Here is a 17,953-nt window from a genome sequence, read left to right on the forward strand (position 1 = left end):
GCTGATGTCTCTGTGATATGCGGCTGCTTCCCACTAGCTATCTATTTTATGTTTGATAGCGTATATATGTCCATGCCACTCTCTCACTTTGTCACAGTTTACCCTTCCCCCTCCTAATATCCTGAAGTCCATTTTCTAGTAGGTCTGTATCTTTACTCCTGTCTTACCCCTAGGTTCTTCATGACATTTTTTTTTCTTAGATTCCATATATATGTGTTAGCATACGGTATTTGTCTTTCTCTTTCTGACTTACTTCACTCTGTATGACAGATTCTAGGTCCATCCACCTCACTACAAATAACTCAGTTTCATTTCTTTTTATGGCTGAGTAATATTCCATTGTATATATGTGCCACATCTTTATCCATTCATCTGATGATGGACACTTAGGTTGTTTCCATCTCCGGGCTATTGTAAATAGAGCTGAAATGAATATTTTGGTACATGACTCTTTCTGAATTATGGTTTTCTCAGGGCATATGCCCAGTAGTGGGATTGCTGGGTCATATGGTAGTTCTATTTGTAGTTTTTTAAGGAACCTCCATACTGTTCTCCATAGTGGCTGTACCAATTCATATTCCCACACAGCAGTGAAAGAGTGTTCCCTTTTCTCCACACCCTCTCCAGCATTTATTGTTTCTAGACTTTTCAATGATGGCCATTCTGACCAGTGTGAGATAATATCTCATTGTAGTTTGGATTTGCATTTCTCTAATGATTAATAATGTTGAGCATTCTTTCAAGTGTCTGTTGGCAATCTGTATATCTTCTTTGGAGAAGTGTCTATTTAAGTCTTCTGCCCATTTTTGGATTGTGTTGTTTGTTTTTTTATTATTGAGCTGCATGAGCTGCTTGTAAATTTTGGAGATTGATCCTTTGTCAGTTGCTTCACTTGCAAATATTTTCTCCCATTCTGAGGGTTGCCTTTTGGTCTTGTTTATGGTTTCCTTTGTTATGCAAAAGCTTTGAAGTTTCATTAGTTCCCATTTGTTTATTTTTGTTTTTATTTCCATTTCTATAGGAGGTGGGTCAAAAAGGATCTTGCTGTGATTTATGTCATAGAGTGTTCTACCTATGTTTTCCTCTAAGAGTTTGATAATTTCTGGCTTTAAACTGAGCTCTTTAATCCATCTGAGCTTATTTTTGTGTATGGAGTTACAGAGTGATCTAATCTCATACTTTAACATGTACCTGTCCAGTTTTCCCAGCACCACTTATTGAAGAGGCTGTCTTTTCTCCACTGTACATTCCTGCCTCCTTTATCAAAGATAAGGTGACCATATGTGTGTGGGTTTATCTCTGGGCTTTCTATCCTGTTCCATTGATCTATGTTTTTGTTTTTGTGCCAGTACCATACTGTCTTGATTACTGTAGCTTTGTAGTATAGTCTGAAGTCAGGGAGCCTGATTCCTCCAACTCCTTTTTTCCTTCTCCAGATTGATTTGGCTCTTCAGGGTCTCTTGTGTTTCCATACAAATTGTGAAAATTTTTGTTCTAGTTCTGTGAAAAATGCCAGTGGTAGTTTCATAGGGATTGCATTGAATCTGTAGGTTGATTTGGGTAGTAGAGTCATTTTCACAATGTTGATTCTTCCAATCCAAGAGCATGGTATATCTCTCCATCTATTTGTATCATCTTTAATTTCTTTCATCAATGTCTTATAATTTTCTGCATACAGGTCTTTTGTCTCCTTAGGTAGGTTTATTCCAAGATATTTTATTCTTTTTCTTGCAATGGTAAATGGGAGTGTTTTCTTAATTTCACTTTCAGATTTTTCATCATTATTATACAGGAATGCCAGAGATTTCTGTGCATTAATTTTGTATCCTGCAACTTTACCAAATTAATTTATAAGCTCTAGTAGTTTTATGGTAGCATCTTTAGGATACTTTATGTATACTCTCAAGTCATCTGCAAACAGTGACAGCTCTATTTCTTCTTTTCCGATTTGGGTTCCTTTTATTTCCTTTTCTTCTCTGATTGCTGTGGCTAAAACTTCCAAATCTATGTTGAATAAGAGTGGTGAGAGTGGACAACCTTGTATTGTTCCTGATCTTAGTGGAAATTGTCTCAGCTTTTCACCATTGAGGACGATGTTGACTGTGGATTTGTAATATATGGACTTGATTATGTTGAGGAAAATTCCCTCTGTGCCTACTTTCTGCAAGGTTTTTACCATAAGTGGGTGTAGAATTTTCTCAGAAGCTTTCTCTGCATCTATTGAGAGGATCATACGGTTTTTCTCCTTCAGTTTGTTAATATGGTGTATCACATTGATTGATATGCGAATATTGAAGAATCCTTGCATTCCTGGAATAAACCCCACTTGATCATGGCGTATGATCCTTTTAATTTGCTGTTGGATTCTGTTTTCCAGTATTTTGTTGAGGATTTTTGCATCTATTTTCATCAGTTATATTAGCCTCTAGTTTTCTTTCTTTGTGACATCTTTCTCTGATTTTGGTAGCAGGGTGATGATGACCTCATAGAATGAGTTTGGGAGTGTTTCTCCCTCTGCTATATTTTGGAGGAGTTTGAGAAGGTAAGTGTTAGCTCTTCTGTAAATGTTTGATAGAATTTGCCTGTGAAGCCATCTGGTCCTGGGCTTTTGTTTGTTGGAAGATGTTTAATCACAGTTTCAATTTCAGTGCTTGGGATTGGTCTGTTCATATTTTCTATGTCTTCCTGATTCAGTCTTGGCAGGTTGTGCATTTCTAAGAGTTTGTCCATTTTTTCTAGGTTGTCCTTTTTTTTGGCATAGAGTTGCTTGTAGTAATCTCTCATGATCTTTTGTATTTCTGCAGTGTCACTTGTTACTTCTCCTTTTTCATTTCTAATTCTATTGATTTGAGTCTTCTTCCTTTTTTTCTTGATAAGTCTGGCTAATGGTTTATCAATTTTGTTTATCTTCTCAAAAGACCAGCTTTTAGTTTTACTGATCTTTTTTATCATTTCCTTCATTTCTTTTTCATTTATTTCTGATCTGATATTTATGATTTCTTTCCTTCTGCTAACTTTGGGGGTTTTTTGTTTCTCTTTCTCTAATTGCTTTAGGTTCATGGTTAAGTTGTTTATTCGAGATGTTTCCTGTTTCTTCAGGTAGGATTCTATTGCTATAAACTTCCCTCCTCAGACTGATTTTGCTGTATCCCATAGGTTTTGGGTCGTCGTGTCTCCATTGTCATTTGTTTCTAGGTATTTTTTGATTTCCCCTTTGATTTCTTCAGTGATCACTTCATTATTAAGTAGTGTATTTTTTAGCCTCCATGTGTTTGTAATTTTTACAGATCTTTTCCTGTAATTGATATCTAGTCTCATAGCATTATGTTCGGAAAAGGTGCCTGATAAAATTTCAATTTTCTTAAATTTACCAAGGCTTGATTTGTGACCCAAGATATGATCTATCCTGGAGAATGTTCCATGGGCAGTTCAGAAAAATGTGTATTCTCTTGTTTTTAGATGAAATGTCCTATAAATATCAATTAAGTCCATCTTGTTTAATGTATCATTTGAAGCTTGTGTTTCCTTTTTTATTTTCATTTTGGATGTCCTGTCTGTTGTTAACCAATGGGGTGTAAATGTCCAATACTATGAATGTGTTACTGTTGATTTCCCCTATTATGGCTGTTAGTATTTGCCTTATGCATTGAGGTGCATCTATATTGGGTGCATAAATATTTACAATTGTTATATCTTCTTCTTGGATCTATCGCTTGATCATTATGTAGTGTCCTTCTTTGTCTCTTGTAAATGTCTTTATTTTGAAGTCTATTTTGTCTGATATGAGAATTGCTACTCCAGCTTTCTTTTGGTTTCCATTTGCATGGAATATCTTTTTCCATCCCCTCACTTTCAGTCTGTATGTTTCCCTAGGTCTGAAGTGGGTGTCTTGTAGACAGCATATATATGGTCTTGTTTTTGTATCCATTCAGCCAGTCTGTGTCTTTTTGTGAGAGCATTTAATCCATTTACATTTAAGGTAATTATCAATATGTTTGTTCCTATTCCCATTTTCTTAATTGTTTTGGGTTTGTTATTGTAGGTCTTTTCCTTCTCTTGTGTTTCTTGCCTAGAGAAGTTCCTTTAGCATTTGTTGTAAAGCTGGTACAGTGGTTCTGAACTCTCTCAGCTTTTGCTTGTCTGTAAAGGTTTTAATTTCTCCATCGAATCTGAATGAGATCCTTGCTGGGTAGAGTAATCTTGGTTGCAGTTTTTTCTGCTTCATCACTTTAAATATGTCCTGGTAATCCCTTCTGCTTTGCAGAGTTTCTGCTGAAACATCAGCTGTTAACCTTATGGGGATTCCCTTGTGTGTTATTTGTTGTTTTTCCCTTGCTGCTTTTGATATTTGTTCTTTGTATTTAATTTTTGAAGTTTGATTAATATGTGTCTTGGCATGTTTCTCCTTTATTTATCCTGTATGGGACTCTCTGTGCTTCCTGGACTTGATTAACTATTTCCTTTCCTATATTAGTGAAGTTTTCAACTCTAATCTCTTCAAAGATTTTCTCAGTCCCTTTCTTTTTCTCTTCTTCTTCTGGGACCCCTATTATTCGAATATTGGTGCATTTAATGTTGTCCCAGAGGTCTCTGAGACTGTCCTCAGTTCTTTTCATTCTTCTTTCTTTATTCTTCTCTGCAGTAGTTATTTGCAGTATTTTATCTTCCAGGTCACCTATCCATTCTTCTGCCTCAGTTATTCTGCTATTGATCCCTTCTAGAGTAGTTTTAATTTCATTTATTGTGTTGTTCATTGTTGTTTGTTTCCTCTTTAGTTCTTCTAGGTCCTTGTTAAATGTTTCTTGCATTTTCTCTATTCTATTTCCAAGATTTTGGATCATCTTTACTATCATTATTCTGAATTCTTTTTCAGGTAGACTGCCTATTTCCTCTTCATTTGTTAGGTCTGGTGATTTTTTGCCTTGCTCCTTTATCTGCTGTGTGTTTTTCTGTCTTCTCATTTTGCTTATCTTATTGTGTTTGGGGTCTCCTTTTTGCAGGCTGCAGGTTCGTAGTTCCCGTTGTTTTTGGTGTCTGTCCCCAGTAGCTAAGGTTGGTTCCATGGGTTGTGTAGGCTTCCTGGTAGAGGGGACTAGTGCCTGTGTTCTGGTGCATGAGGCTGGATCTTGTCTTTCTGGTGGGCAGGTCCATGTCTGGTGGTGTGTTTTGCGGTGTCTGTGAATTTATTATGATTTTAGGCAGCCTGTCTGCTAATGGGTGGCATTGTGTTCCTGTCTTGCTAGTTGTTTGGCATAGGGTGTCCAGCACTGTAGCTTGCTGGTCATTGAGTGAAGCTGGGTCTTGGTGTTGAGATGGAGATCTCTGGGAGATTTTTGCCATTTGATATTACATGGAGCTGGGAGGTCTCTTGTTGACCAGTGTCCTGAAGTTGGCTTTCCCACCTCAGTGGCACAGTCCTGATGCCTCGCTGGAGCACCAAGAGCCTTTCACCCACACGGCTCAGAATAAAAGGGGGAAAAAGTAGAAAGAAAGAAAGAAAGAAAGAAAGAAAGAAAGAAAGAAAGAAAGAAAGAAAGGGAATTAAATTAAATTAAAATAAAAAATAATTATTAAGAAAAAAATTTTTAAGTAAAATATAAAACAGACAGACAGAATCTTAGGACAAATGGTGAAAGCCAAGCTATACAGACAAAATCTCACACAGAAGCATACACATACACACTCACTAAAAGAGGAAAAGGGGAAAAAATAATATATCTTGCTCTCAAAGTCCACCTCCTCAATTTTGGATGATTTATTGTCTGTTCAGGTACTCCACCAATGCAGGGTACATCAAGTTGATTTTGGATATTTAATCCGCCTCTCCTGAGGCTGCTGGGAGAAATTTCCCTTTCTCTTCTTTGTTTGCACAGCCCCTGGGGTTCAGCTTTGGATTCAGCCCCGCCTCTGCGTGTAGGTCGCCTGAGGGCGTCTGTTGTTCGCTCAGACAGGACAGGGTTAAAGTAGCAGCTGATTCAGGGGCTCTGGCTCACTCAGGCCAGGGAGAGGGAGGGGTACGGATGTGGGGAGAGCCTGAAGCGGCAGAGGCCGGCATGACGTTGCAGCAGCCTGAGGCGCACCATGCGTTTTCCCGGGGAAGTTGTCCCTGGATCGCGGGACCCTGGCAGTGGCGGGCTGCACAGGCTCCCATGAGGGGAGGTGTGGAGAGTGACCTGTGCTTGCACACAGGCTTCTTGGTGGCAGCTGCAGCGGTCTTAGAGTCTTATGCCTACCTCTCGGGTCTGTGCTGATAGCCGCGGCTCACGGCCATCTCTGGAGCTCCTTTCAGCTGCACTCTTAATCCCCTTTCCTCACGCACCAGGAAACAAATAGGGAAGAAAAAGTCTCTTGCCTCTTAGGCAGGTCCAGAGTTTTTTCCGGACTCCCTCGTGGCTAGCTGTGGCGTACTAGCCCCCTTCAGGCTGTGTTCACGCCACCAGTCCTCTCCCTGCGATCTGACCGAAGCCCGAGCCTCAGCTCCCAGCCCCGCCCGCCCCGCCGGGTGAACAGACAAGCCTCTCGGGCTGGTGAGTGCTGTTCAGCACCGATCCTCTGTGAGGGAATCTCTGCGCTTTACTCTCCGCACCCCTGTTGCTGCCCTCTCCTCCGTGGCTTCGAAGCTCCCCCCTTCCACCACCCGCAGTCTCCGCCAGCAAAGGGACTTCCTAGTGTGTGGAAACATTTCCTCCTTCACAGCTCCCTCCCACTGGTGCAGGTCCCGTCCCTATTCTTTTGTCTCTGCTTATTTTTTTTTCTTTTGCCCTATCCAGGTACGTGGGGAGTTTCTTGCCTTTTGGGACATCTGAGGTCTTCTGCCAGCGTTCAGTGGGTGTTCTGTAGGAGTTGTTCCACGTGTAGATGTATTTCTGATGTATCTGTGGGGAGGAAGGTGATCTCCGTGTCTTACTCTTTCGCCATCTTCCCCCTCACCTCTGGTTATAACATTTTAATTTATATTTTTAAGTAGGGCACAGTGAAATGGGACATGAGAGATCAGCCCTTTTCCTTTTCTTTTGTCTCTTCAATCTTTTCTCCTACTCCCTAATTAATATAAATTGCTTCCTTCATTTCTTCCCTTACTCCTCTAAAGTCAGAAGTGAGAGCAGATGGTAGTGTGGTTGGAATAGATAAATGTGATCAACAGTGAGGGAGAACCTGTCTTAGTCACTTTTTTCTTTCAAAAATACAAAATGTATGCTTTAAATTGAGAATTATAATCACTTCACAAAACTGCATTAAAGAAAACATGTATGTAGAAAGTTTATGTACAAATATTTTATGCTGTAGGGATTGTAGCAAAATTAATACATTTTCAAGCATATTTTATATTTCCTCCAATTTATTTTATATATTTTTTAGCTTTGCTCTATAGGCTTAAGTAGGGGTGATGGTTTATTTCTTGAATGTATGATGGTTTTTATGAGGAATGGAAAAAGCCTTAATTGGCAATGGCAAATAACCTAGAATCCCTGGGATTATTAATAGTTTGGACAATTATTATTTTCAGTCAGTCTCAATTAAACTTTTCATCGTTATATTTAATGTGTTAAATATTTAATAAACTTTTATTTTAAGAATTTGCTACACATAAAAAAACATACTAAACTTTGCAAGACTCCAAATATTAAAATAAATGTACCATCTCTCTGAACAGTTAACTAAAAATAATCTAGCTTAAAGTCATATTAGTGTTTTCTAATAATATGGGTTGTAAGATCTAAATAAAGAAATGTGTTATGTATTCTATTAAGATTTACTATATTTAATTTCTGTGAAAATAATTACTTGTTTAATTATTTTATGGAGTTTTCTTTTTAGTTTAAGTGCTCAATGGTATGATGATGTTCAGTAGTTTATGATCATTAACACCAGAAGGACTCATTTTTTAAATATAATTGTTTAAAATTTTCTGATCCAGTAAGAATAAATTCAGAATAAAATATCATTTGTTATTATAATCTGTCTAAATTCTGGAGTAGACTTAATTTTAATAGTAGAATTAGTTGCAATAGTCAAATAGTACAATAGAATTTCACGTGAAGTTATTACATTGTTTTCCTCATTATAAAGTCTTCCTAGAGACTTCATATTTTATTGATTTCACACCCCTTTCGATAATGTGCTAGATGGATTGAATCATTTGCATGGCCTGGACATATTATTGTTCTGTATTTCTGCTCCAAAGAAAAGAATCCATTTTGAGTGATATGTGGCTTTTTTATTTTTTTCCCCTTTCTTTCTTTCTTTTTTAATAGATCTTTAGTGAGTTTGAGATTGAGCAGCATCAAGAATGTGCTTATGATCATTTGGAAGTATTTGATGGAGAAACGGAAAAATCACCAATTCTTGGACGACTATGTGGGAACAAGATACCAGAGCCCCTTGTGGCTACTGGAAATAAAATGTTTGTTCGGTTTGTTTCTGATGCATCTGTTCAAAGAAAAGGCTTTCAAGCCACACATTCTACAGGTCAGTAAATTAGGGGATGCTTCTCTTTTCTGAGTAAGATCCAAGTTTCTCTTCTAGTGTGTGCAGGGAATCTATAACAGGATTATAAATGAATCAGAAGAAGTCTCACTGAAGCACTGTGTGAAATACTTGAGAACCACATAGCATCCTAACTAAATATCTTTGTAGCTGTTGAACTAATTAAAAGGAACACAATAGTTTGATCTGATTCATGTTCAGTGTGGTATGATCAAGAAGAACTATCTCTAAATATTTATGTAGTGTATTCCATGTTAACTTTAGCAGTTTGATTTATATGTTATATTTAACGGATAGAAATCTATAGCTTGGAATTCAAAAATTTTGTTTTTGCTAAAATCCTACTTGTTTAGCTAACTTTCACATTAATATATTTTTGTAAACCAAATTTGGAATTTAACTCTCTGTTTTACAGAGTTTTATTTTTTTCCCTTTTATTTGGTAGGCAACACAGTCTTTTCCCTAATCCTAATCCCTAATTTGACTCTTACAGATTCCAGCTGTAATGGAAGTCTTTAAGAAATAAAATACAATTTAGAAAAATATGGAAAATTTTAAGCAAAAATTTCAAATAACTTTTTTATAATTTGGATCAAATTTATAATATATTCCATAAATGTCCAGTAAATATCCTTTTTTTATTCAGTTAAAAAAAAAAAAAATCATATTTACTGAAATCATTTAGCTTATAGTGACACCTAGTGGCAGTTCTAATGCCAAAACTATTGAGACACAAATCTATCTTGGCGTAAAATGCAGTATAATAGGCTACAAATTCATCAATGAAACAATTTTAGTGCAGTAATTTTTGTCATGGTTTCCTGATTATTGTTTTCTCCTTTCCTTTTATTTTAGAAAACATAACTTTATTCCATTGTCCAATATTATTTTCCACTCTAGTATATTCTGTTACGAGCATTAGATTTATATTGAAGTCTATTTGTGAGAAAGTGGATATTGTCTGATTCATGCTAGTAATGACTGGACTCAAATAATACAAAATAATTATTTCTCATGATTAATATAAATATTCTGGTTTGAGAAAAATGTTTCATGTATTAAAATTTTCATACTAATGAAGGATTTTTTTATACACTTGATGTTTGTTCTTTAAATATTTTCCTGATAACTTGTCACACATTGAAGGAATGGAAAAATTGGAGTCCTATGACTTGATCAATATTTTTCTGAAGCACAGAGTTAATGGCACAATTTTTTAAATAATCGTGGCTGTCACAGGTTCTAAGAATGGAGTGTAAAAGTATGTTATCAAAACTCTTGAAAGAGCTGATACACTATTTTTAAATTACTTACCTATAAATTCCTCTGTCGTAGTTTCATAAAAACCTACTTTTATAGTTTCTCTTTTCATCTTTACCTTTACCTTAAATCTCAAGTTTTCTTGCAGCTATATAACTCCATGACTCCTTAATTTTCATAGCCTCTGCTCTGGACCCATTTCAGTGTTTGTATTACCATTTAGAATCCACTGTTAGGATCTAATTATCTTATCATAGAGATCATATATTGAAATCCAATTGTATATATAGCATGCACTTGATATTTCAGGCACATACATATACTTAATATAAATTACATACATTGAGTTCTCAAAAGAGCTATATGATGTATGAATTATTATCTTTATCTTCAGATAAAGAAATTTAAAATCTGAAGGATTAATTAATTTGCAAAGACTTCTAAAATTATATCAAAGCCTGGATTTTATCCTAATTCTGTTTCCAATGCTCATGCACTTTCTACTCTGGTATATTTTTTCTTAACATAAACATTTTGGATTAGGAAGGAAACCAATACAAAACTGGATCACTGTTAATTGAAACAATAGAGACTGAATGCTTCCTTATTTGTCTTAATCAAATCTTCTGTCCTAACTATCCAACTGAATAGGCTCATTTTTTCTCCCTGTTCAGTTCAAATCCAGTCAAATACCCACGTGATCAGCCTCAATCATAATTTGTAGGCAAAACATGATTCGGTCCTGTCATCTCAGAAATGAGGATTTTGAGACTAAGACTCAAATGAAACTGAAGTAGCACAAAAAATAATAGTTAGAATTAGAGTCCTAGCCTCCCAACTCCTGCTCAGTTGTGCTAGTCAAAATTTTTGGCATTACCTGTTTGTTTGTTTGCTTGTCTATTTTACATGTAAATTTTTGCTCTCACTTAACCAGCTGTCTTTGAATTTTCTGGGTAGATTTTATTTACACTGTTACTTTCAAGTAGCCATACATGATGAAATATTCTTATGTATTGCTTACTATTTATTTCTTTTGAAAGCTTTCTCTTTAACAAGTTTATTCCACAGTCTTTCATGAAATATTTATTTGGTACCTGCTTTGAATAGACACTGTAAAGTATTAGTAATTCATAGCAAAAAATTAGGAATTTTGTGGTAACTTATGAGAAAACAGAAGGAATTCCTGCCTTTTGACAGCTATAGTTTGATAAGTTAAACTTATGATTTTCAGTCAGTTTTTACCACCAAGACAGCCAAGTCCAGTACCACATCTGTCAATTTCTGCTAAATGTATAAAGCATTTATTCATTATTTAATGTTTTCTAGAATACATGTAACTTTTATTAAGGGGCCCTGAAGTATACATTTTAATTTGCTTGAGTAAATTTATATTTCTATATACAATTTTAATTTTATCCACAAGGAAAGCTTATAATACTACAAATTTTGAAATTAGGTGAAGAGAAATATTAATATTGCTTTATAGCTATTTTTTTTACAAGTAATACTATCCAAATCAATGGGAAATGGACTTTGTTGGAAAAAGTCCCTTTTTCCTCTAAAGGTAGGTCCAAATTCTAAAAGTCCAAATTTATTTTAATCAGGTAACAAATGGTGTTAGGCCAGCCTTAGATAAACTATTGAAGAAAAAAACTCAGTAAAAAAAAATAACCTATATATTCTCTCAGAGGATAAGGCTATAATACAGAAAAAGAGGGGGAGTGTGGAGAGAAAGTATTTTAAAACATGGCATGTCAGGTAGGACTTTATTCTGCAGCAGAAAGCATCATCCTAATTTAAAAATCAAATAATATATTATTAGGCTCCTTAGAAATTATTTTGATAGAACTTAATTAAATTATAGTGCCTACTAAAAGCATTTATTGCTCAAATTATAGGCCCTCACAGGGATTTAACACTTTACCAGGAAATGAACAGAAGTCTTTCCAAATTAAAATGAGGGCCACCCTTTCTGAAACACCCTTTCTGAAACATTTTAAGTCACTCTTAATTGTAGTTTAAGTCATTTGTTTTGAGTATTGTCATTTTCTAGAAGTTTTCAATAAAATCAAATAATGATGCCATTTCAGATTCACAAAGGCTTTGTGAAATCTCTTTTTGTTTAAATACTTCATTTCCTTCTTGATTTCTGTTCTGATCTGGGGTTGACAGAGAATTGTCTCCTCTGGATCCTGATTTGTTTTGCTACTTTGTTTCTCTGAAGTAGGCACACAGAAGCCAGTGCCTCTCCCATAGTTCACCCCTTCCTGGGTTGTGGAATAAAAGTAATACAAGTGCTGACAGTTGTAAACAAAACAAATCACTGAATTATATCAAACTTTGAGAATAAGTCAAATTTTTAAAATATCTGTAAATGAGATTACACTGGTTTATACATTTATATATTGAATTCAGAAATACTTTCACAAAATATTTTACTGGCCTTCAAAAATATCCTTCCTTTCTGAAAACAGGTTAATAGTGCTTTAAATTGTTTTTCAATTTTTCTGGCTTTTCTTTTCATGCCTGAGTGGATCTCTAGGAGTATAGATGGTGGCATTTAGATATTCTGACTAGAAAATAATAACAAAATGATGATTGTGTATACTTATATGGCTTTTCCTATGTGCAAGGTATCCTTCAATGATTTTACATATATTAGCCCATCACTCTTCATCTAGACCCTATCATTTGAGTATATGTATGATCCCCAATTCAGGAATGAAGTGGGGAACAAAATCCCACAGCTGATGAAGCATAGAGCTCAGATTTGTACCCAGGCCAGTTAGCTGTGGAGTTCTGTCACACGGAGAGGACAATAATTCTTGGAATTACTGGAATAAGAGAAGCACCGTGGTGGGAAAGGAAGGATGCTTGCCTTCCAGTCTGTGACACTTAAGAGATGATTCCCAAGACTGGTCAGTTTTACATCTTTCCAGAGTGGTTCTAAGCACATGTGTTTCTTCACATGTTTACATTTGTAATTGTGGCACCTACATCAATAGATTGTGCAAGACACCCCACCTACCATCTGGAAGACAAAGGGACATCATTTAACATGATGGGGAAGCCATTCTCATGATTGAAACCCTAGTTGGAAGTTCTTTCATAAGTTAGTCGCACAAAGGTCTCTGAATGTGCAGTTGTCTGTGAAAATGCCCATAGTTTTGGTTGAGCCTACTTGTATTCAGACACATCTAGATGGGGTTCCATCCTGGGAATTCAGAAATATTTTGTTACTTAAAATCACCAAACCACAATGTAGGTAAATTATATACAAATCTGAAAAATCTAAGAATTTTAGCTGTCCTAATTCACTTTCACTGGGTCCTGCCAAGGACAATCTGGTCACAGATGACCACACCAGGGTTACAATTGTGTTTTGATAACCAGAGGCTTAGCTGTCCAAATCTTTCCACATTGGATTTTTGTTTTTGTTCCCTCCCAACTCATATCAGTTTTCTTGGGACTTTCCTGGTTTTAGTACTGAAATTACTGTTTCCCAGGAACCTCTCAGTCATTGGCAAATAAGGGCAGAAAGAAACTCTACTTTCTCCTGACACTTTTCATATCCCTTTCTTTTTTTTCCCTACCCCCAGCCATATGTTTGTATATGTACTTGGTTGGAGGAGACATTGTAGACTTCCTCTACAATTTATTCTCTAGTCATTGTAAAATCTGGGGGCTCATACTACAAAGAGTTCCTGAGAAAATTTTGAAAATTTGTATTCTCTAAATTACACTAACTGTAAACCTTATGCAGGCTTATATATTTCTTTGGTATATTTACCTCTAATTACAAAAGTAGTAACTGGTAAAGCCTATATTTATTAATATCTCTCTGAAAAAGCCATAAAAAGAGCATTTTAAATTCCTTTATTTATTAAAATCACAAAATATAACTGACAAGGTGCTGGAACTACAAAAATAACTACAATTAATGATGTGTGTATGCTTTTCCCAACCAAGTTAGATAAATATTTCTACCTAAGTAAAGTAATACTGGTCTGTATATTCTATGCAGAGAGTTCTATATGACACATATACACATACACGAGTTTTATATATTTTGCTGATCTTTAAGTTATTTCTTATTCCTTTGGATTCTGGATTCTTAAATTATTAAGATTAAACTCAAATTAAGACACTGACCTTTTTTCCATGAAAACAGTTATTTAAGACTGAAAACAACGTGAGATATAACAATAAAAAAATGCATTGAGAGTTACTATATGGCAGGTACTGTTTTAAGTGATTTTCATGTGTTAATCAAATCCTCAAAACCCACTAAGATTGGTACTATTATTATCATCTGCACTTTACTCTTGACCACTTTACCCTATGGATAAGAGAAGTGATGTCACTTATCCAAAGTCACTGAGCTAGTAGGTATGGAGCTGAAATTCCAACCCAACAGTCTCTTTAGGGCCTATAGCAGTACCCACTATGCCATCTGAATCTTCAAATATAGGGAACATAACTGATGGTGGAAATGAATACAGAAGTTAGAGAGTGGTTAGACTATATTAAAAGACAAATTTGAATTGTTAAACCTCATTGAGCTCACTTATTTCATTTTTCTTTCCTGGGCAGAGTGTGGTGGCAGACTGAAAGTGGAATCAAAACCCAGAGATCTGTACTCACATGCTCAGTTTGGTGATAACAACTATCCAGGACAAGTTGACTGTGAATGGCTGTTAGTGTCAGAACGGGGCTCTCGACTCGAGTTATCCTTCCAGATTTTTGAAGTGGAAGAAGAAGCCGACTGTGGCTATGACTATCTTGAGCTCTTTGACGGTCTCGATTCAACAGCGGTGGGGCTTGGTCGATTCTGTGGATCAGGGGTAAATACAGTACGAGCAGGATACCATAGACATGATAAAAATGCCTATAAATTGGTGATTGATATGTGTAACATATGCAAATCAGCAGTGCTTTTACAAAATGGCTTGACAAGTTATAACATGCCTCTTCTTCCCTTACTTCTCCATCTCTAATGAATTTGCTCAATAATATTGAACAAGACAGATGAATTCAATAGCTATAATTTCTTGTTACTGTCCACATCCTTTTTCAATTCATGTTTTTATTGTGCAATAAATATTTAAATGTTTAATTATCTAAAAGAAATATGCCTAAATACACACCTTTGACAATTTTGTAAGCTTCATAAATTAAAGCATAAAGCAAAAAGAATATGCACATCATTGGCATTCCTCTCTCAACAATATATTTGATAAGTGACAGTATCTACCATTGGTGTGGGGGTTTAGCTGGTACTATTGAATGTTGCTCCATTGCAGTGGGCACAGGATGGAGTACAAAACGTAGGTCAGAGGTTGTCAACATGAGAAATAAGAAACAGGAAAGCTTAAGGTTTTCTCAATGCTTTTCCCCCACGATTCACTGCATTAATATCAAATGTTCATCTGAATACATACTTTGTTCTGAAGATATTAGTCCCATTTTTCAAATGTCTACCAGTGACCATTTCTTAAATAATATTGAACTCCTGTCCAAATAGCTACTGAAATGAAACAAAAATTATTCTTGGTACTTAGATTATTAAAGCAAGAAGGAATGGACGATTTGGATTCTGGAAGTGGCTCTGCCTCAGAGCACCTTCTGAAATAGATTTAATGTCCCTTTATCCTTTGTGAACCTCACTTTAATTACTTGTAAATCAAAGGAAATTGGCTTAAAATTTTGGGAAAAAACACCAAGTTTCAGAACTTGGAAGTAAACTTAATTATGTTCAAAGCTCAGCTATATCACTGATCAGGCTTGTGATCTTGAGCATGTCATCTGTTCTCTGAAACTCAAGTTTTCTCATCTGTAAAATAAAGTCACTCTTATCCACTTTTCAATGTTGTTGGGAGGTTTAAATTATATACCAAAAAAATTCCCAAACATGAATTACATTGAAGAAAAAATAATTCATTCTTGTTGTTTGTTTATTTGTTTTGTTTGTTTTTGTCTTCAGCCACCAGAAGAGACCTATTCAATTGGTGATACAGTTTTAATTCATTTTCACACTGATGACACAATCAGCAAGAAAGGATTTCATATAAGATACAAAAGCATCAGATATCCAGATACCACGCATACCAAAAATTAACACCATAACCTCCATCAAAACATAAAGGAATGGGCATAATGGAAAGAAGATGTATTTCTTTTTTAAATGAAGATTTTAGCACAAAGTTTTATATAATGAGTTTGAGCAGAAGAAAACTGCAAGACCAGAATTATCTTTGTACTAAAAGAGAAGTTTCCAGCTAACCCTGATCAACATTACCAGGATATCTGAACTTCATTCTTGACAGTATAAATATAAATAAAGTTGGTGAAAGGGCATCTCATGCTTCAAAGAAGACTTTACAATCCTTTGTTCACAGCTCACCATAGCTGCTTCACAATTCAGACAGTCCCATTCAGGGTCTGTGACCCTGCAGAGTGTCCGTTTTGACAATTTTTCAATATATGGGAAAAGTAAAATGACCTTGCAGGTCATAAACTGGAATACCCTCTCCTTGTATCTTAGGATAATTGCTTTGACTTTGGATCTTGAAGACAGTGTAAACCAGACCCATATAAGTTGTTGTGAAGTGGGAGTCTCTTGAGGGTGGTTTATACTTTAAATGTGGGTATGACCAATGCTTGGAAACTGGAATATTTCAGCTTCATTATTTTCACTTGCAGGCTAAATTTACCTCTTTGAAACAAATGATCTCGAGACCACTTCCTTTTTGTGACATTCTGACAAGTTTGAAATGTCAATACTATCTATCATTGCAGTTAACTCTAGATATCATTTATTTAAGTGCTGGAAAATGCCCAGTTGATTGGTAAACTCAGTTCTTTCAGTGAAAGTTCTGTCTTTTCATACCAAATTCAAGAAGACTTGTGATGTCTTATGAACTTGATGAGACAACTCCCAACAGGTGTGAACAGGATTCTTCTAAGCGACTGCCTGGATGGTTCATACTCAAGTTCCACTGCTGCTATTGTCTTTCTTTTGTTGTTGATCTGTTGTAGTTAATGTTGATGTTGTCATGGTTAATGTATTTTTTTTTAATGAAATGAAATGAAGTGGAAGTAGGCCTTGTTAGAATTGAAAGATCTCTTTCTTTCTCTTCCTAGAAATCAGTTTTTTTAAATGCAATGTTGAAAAAAAAACGATTTGTTTCTGAAAGACTTTCCATGGTGCTATTCCATAAACATTTTTTTAAACAAAGTTTTTGACCTTTGAGCCAACCACCTGTAGACTATGAATGTCTCTGTCTGGCTGGTAGCACTTGAAGACTAAAGACTTAATGTATCAAGAGTATATCATTGCAAGGGCAACACTTGTCCTGTGGAACAACTGCTTATATTGCCTTAGAATTCTTTCACATGATCGAGCAGATCCTCCTAAGAGACACAACTTTTGAAAAGTTGAACATAATAGTGTATGTTAATTAGCATTTCTATGAGGAAAATCCATTTCTGTGACTGAGAGCATTGGATATAAGTATGGTGACCTGCTTTTACGGTAGAAAATGAATTTTCTGCTTTAAAGGCAGGTTTTTAAAAAAATATTAATGTATGTATATGTGAGGTTGTCTGAATGAGTGGAGTTACAAGGAGGTGAAAAGTAGTGGGTGGTTGAAAAGTTTAAATTTATGTGCCAATTTCTACTAAAATCCTAAAGTAGCACCTTTCATAGGACGTTTCATGGACAAATAATGGGAACTTCTAATTATTATCAACCCCATTTTAAAAAGGCTCCTTCCTTCAGAGAAACTCTATTTTCATATTTTTTGATATTGATATAGATTGCTATATGAAGTAGCTTTTGTTCTGTTACCTGTCCATGAACATTCAACATTTAATAAAATTGAGAATTTTTCTTCATTTTACAAAATTAAACTATACACACAGATTTAGCTTATTTGTTTTTTTTTTTTTTTGTCATTGTTGCCTTGGAAATCTTTTCTTGCATATGAATTTTATTATGTAAATACATTTTTAAAACCAATCTTTTGATCTTACTGAATGTTACTTTGGAAATGTATAACTAACGCCTGCAATATAATGAGCTTTTTAGTGGAGCTGATTTATTCCAGTAACTCTTCTATATTTTTTTTTACGAATCTCCAGTTAGCCAAAATATTGGGAATGGGAATTAGAGGAGAAAAAAAACATTAACACCTAATATACTACA

At 35.3% G+C, this 17,953-nt stretch overlaps 1 protein-coding gene across 7 annotated transcripts in view; it reads left to right on the forward strand.

Annotated features, from left to right (window-relative positions):
- TLL1 (tolloid like 1) overlaps positions 1–16,851 on the forward strand; it is a 267,057-nt gene extending 250,206 nt beyond the window's left edge. For 3 of the 7 annotated variants that reach the window (XM_067736576.1, XM_067736579.1, XM_067736580.1), the window contains 3 exons: positions 8,256–8,469; positions 14,341–14,591; positions 15,731–16,851. In XM_067736576.1, the coding sequence (XP_067592677.1) occupies positions 8,256–8,469; positions 14,341–14,591; positions 15,731–15,865 (600 nt within the window). In that variant the 3' untranslated portion in view covers positions 15,866–16,851. The other 4 variants (XM_067736574.1, XM_067736575.1, XM_067736577.1 and 1 more) reach the window with 3 other exon arrangements.
- The last annotated feature ends 1,102 nt before the right edge of the window (positions 16,852–17,953 follow it).

This window comes from Pseudorca crassidens, chromosome 4 (assembly GCF_039906515.1).
Source record: "Pseudorca crassidens isolate mPseCra1 chromosome 4, mPseCra1.hap1, whole genome shotgun sequence".
Lineage (NCBI taxonomy): Eukaryota > Metazoa > Chordata > Mammalia > Artiodactyla > Delphinidae > Pseudorca > Pseudorca crassidens.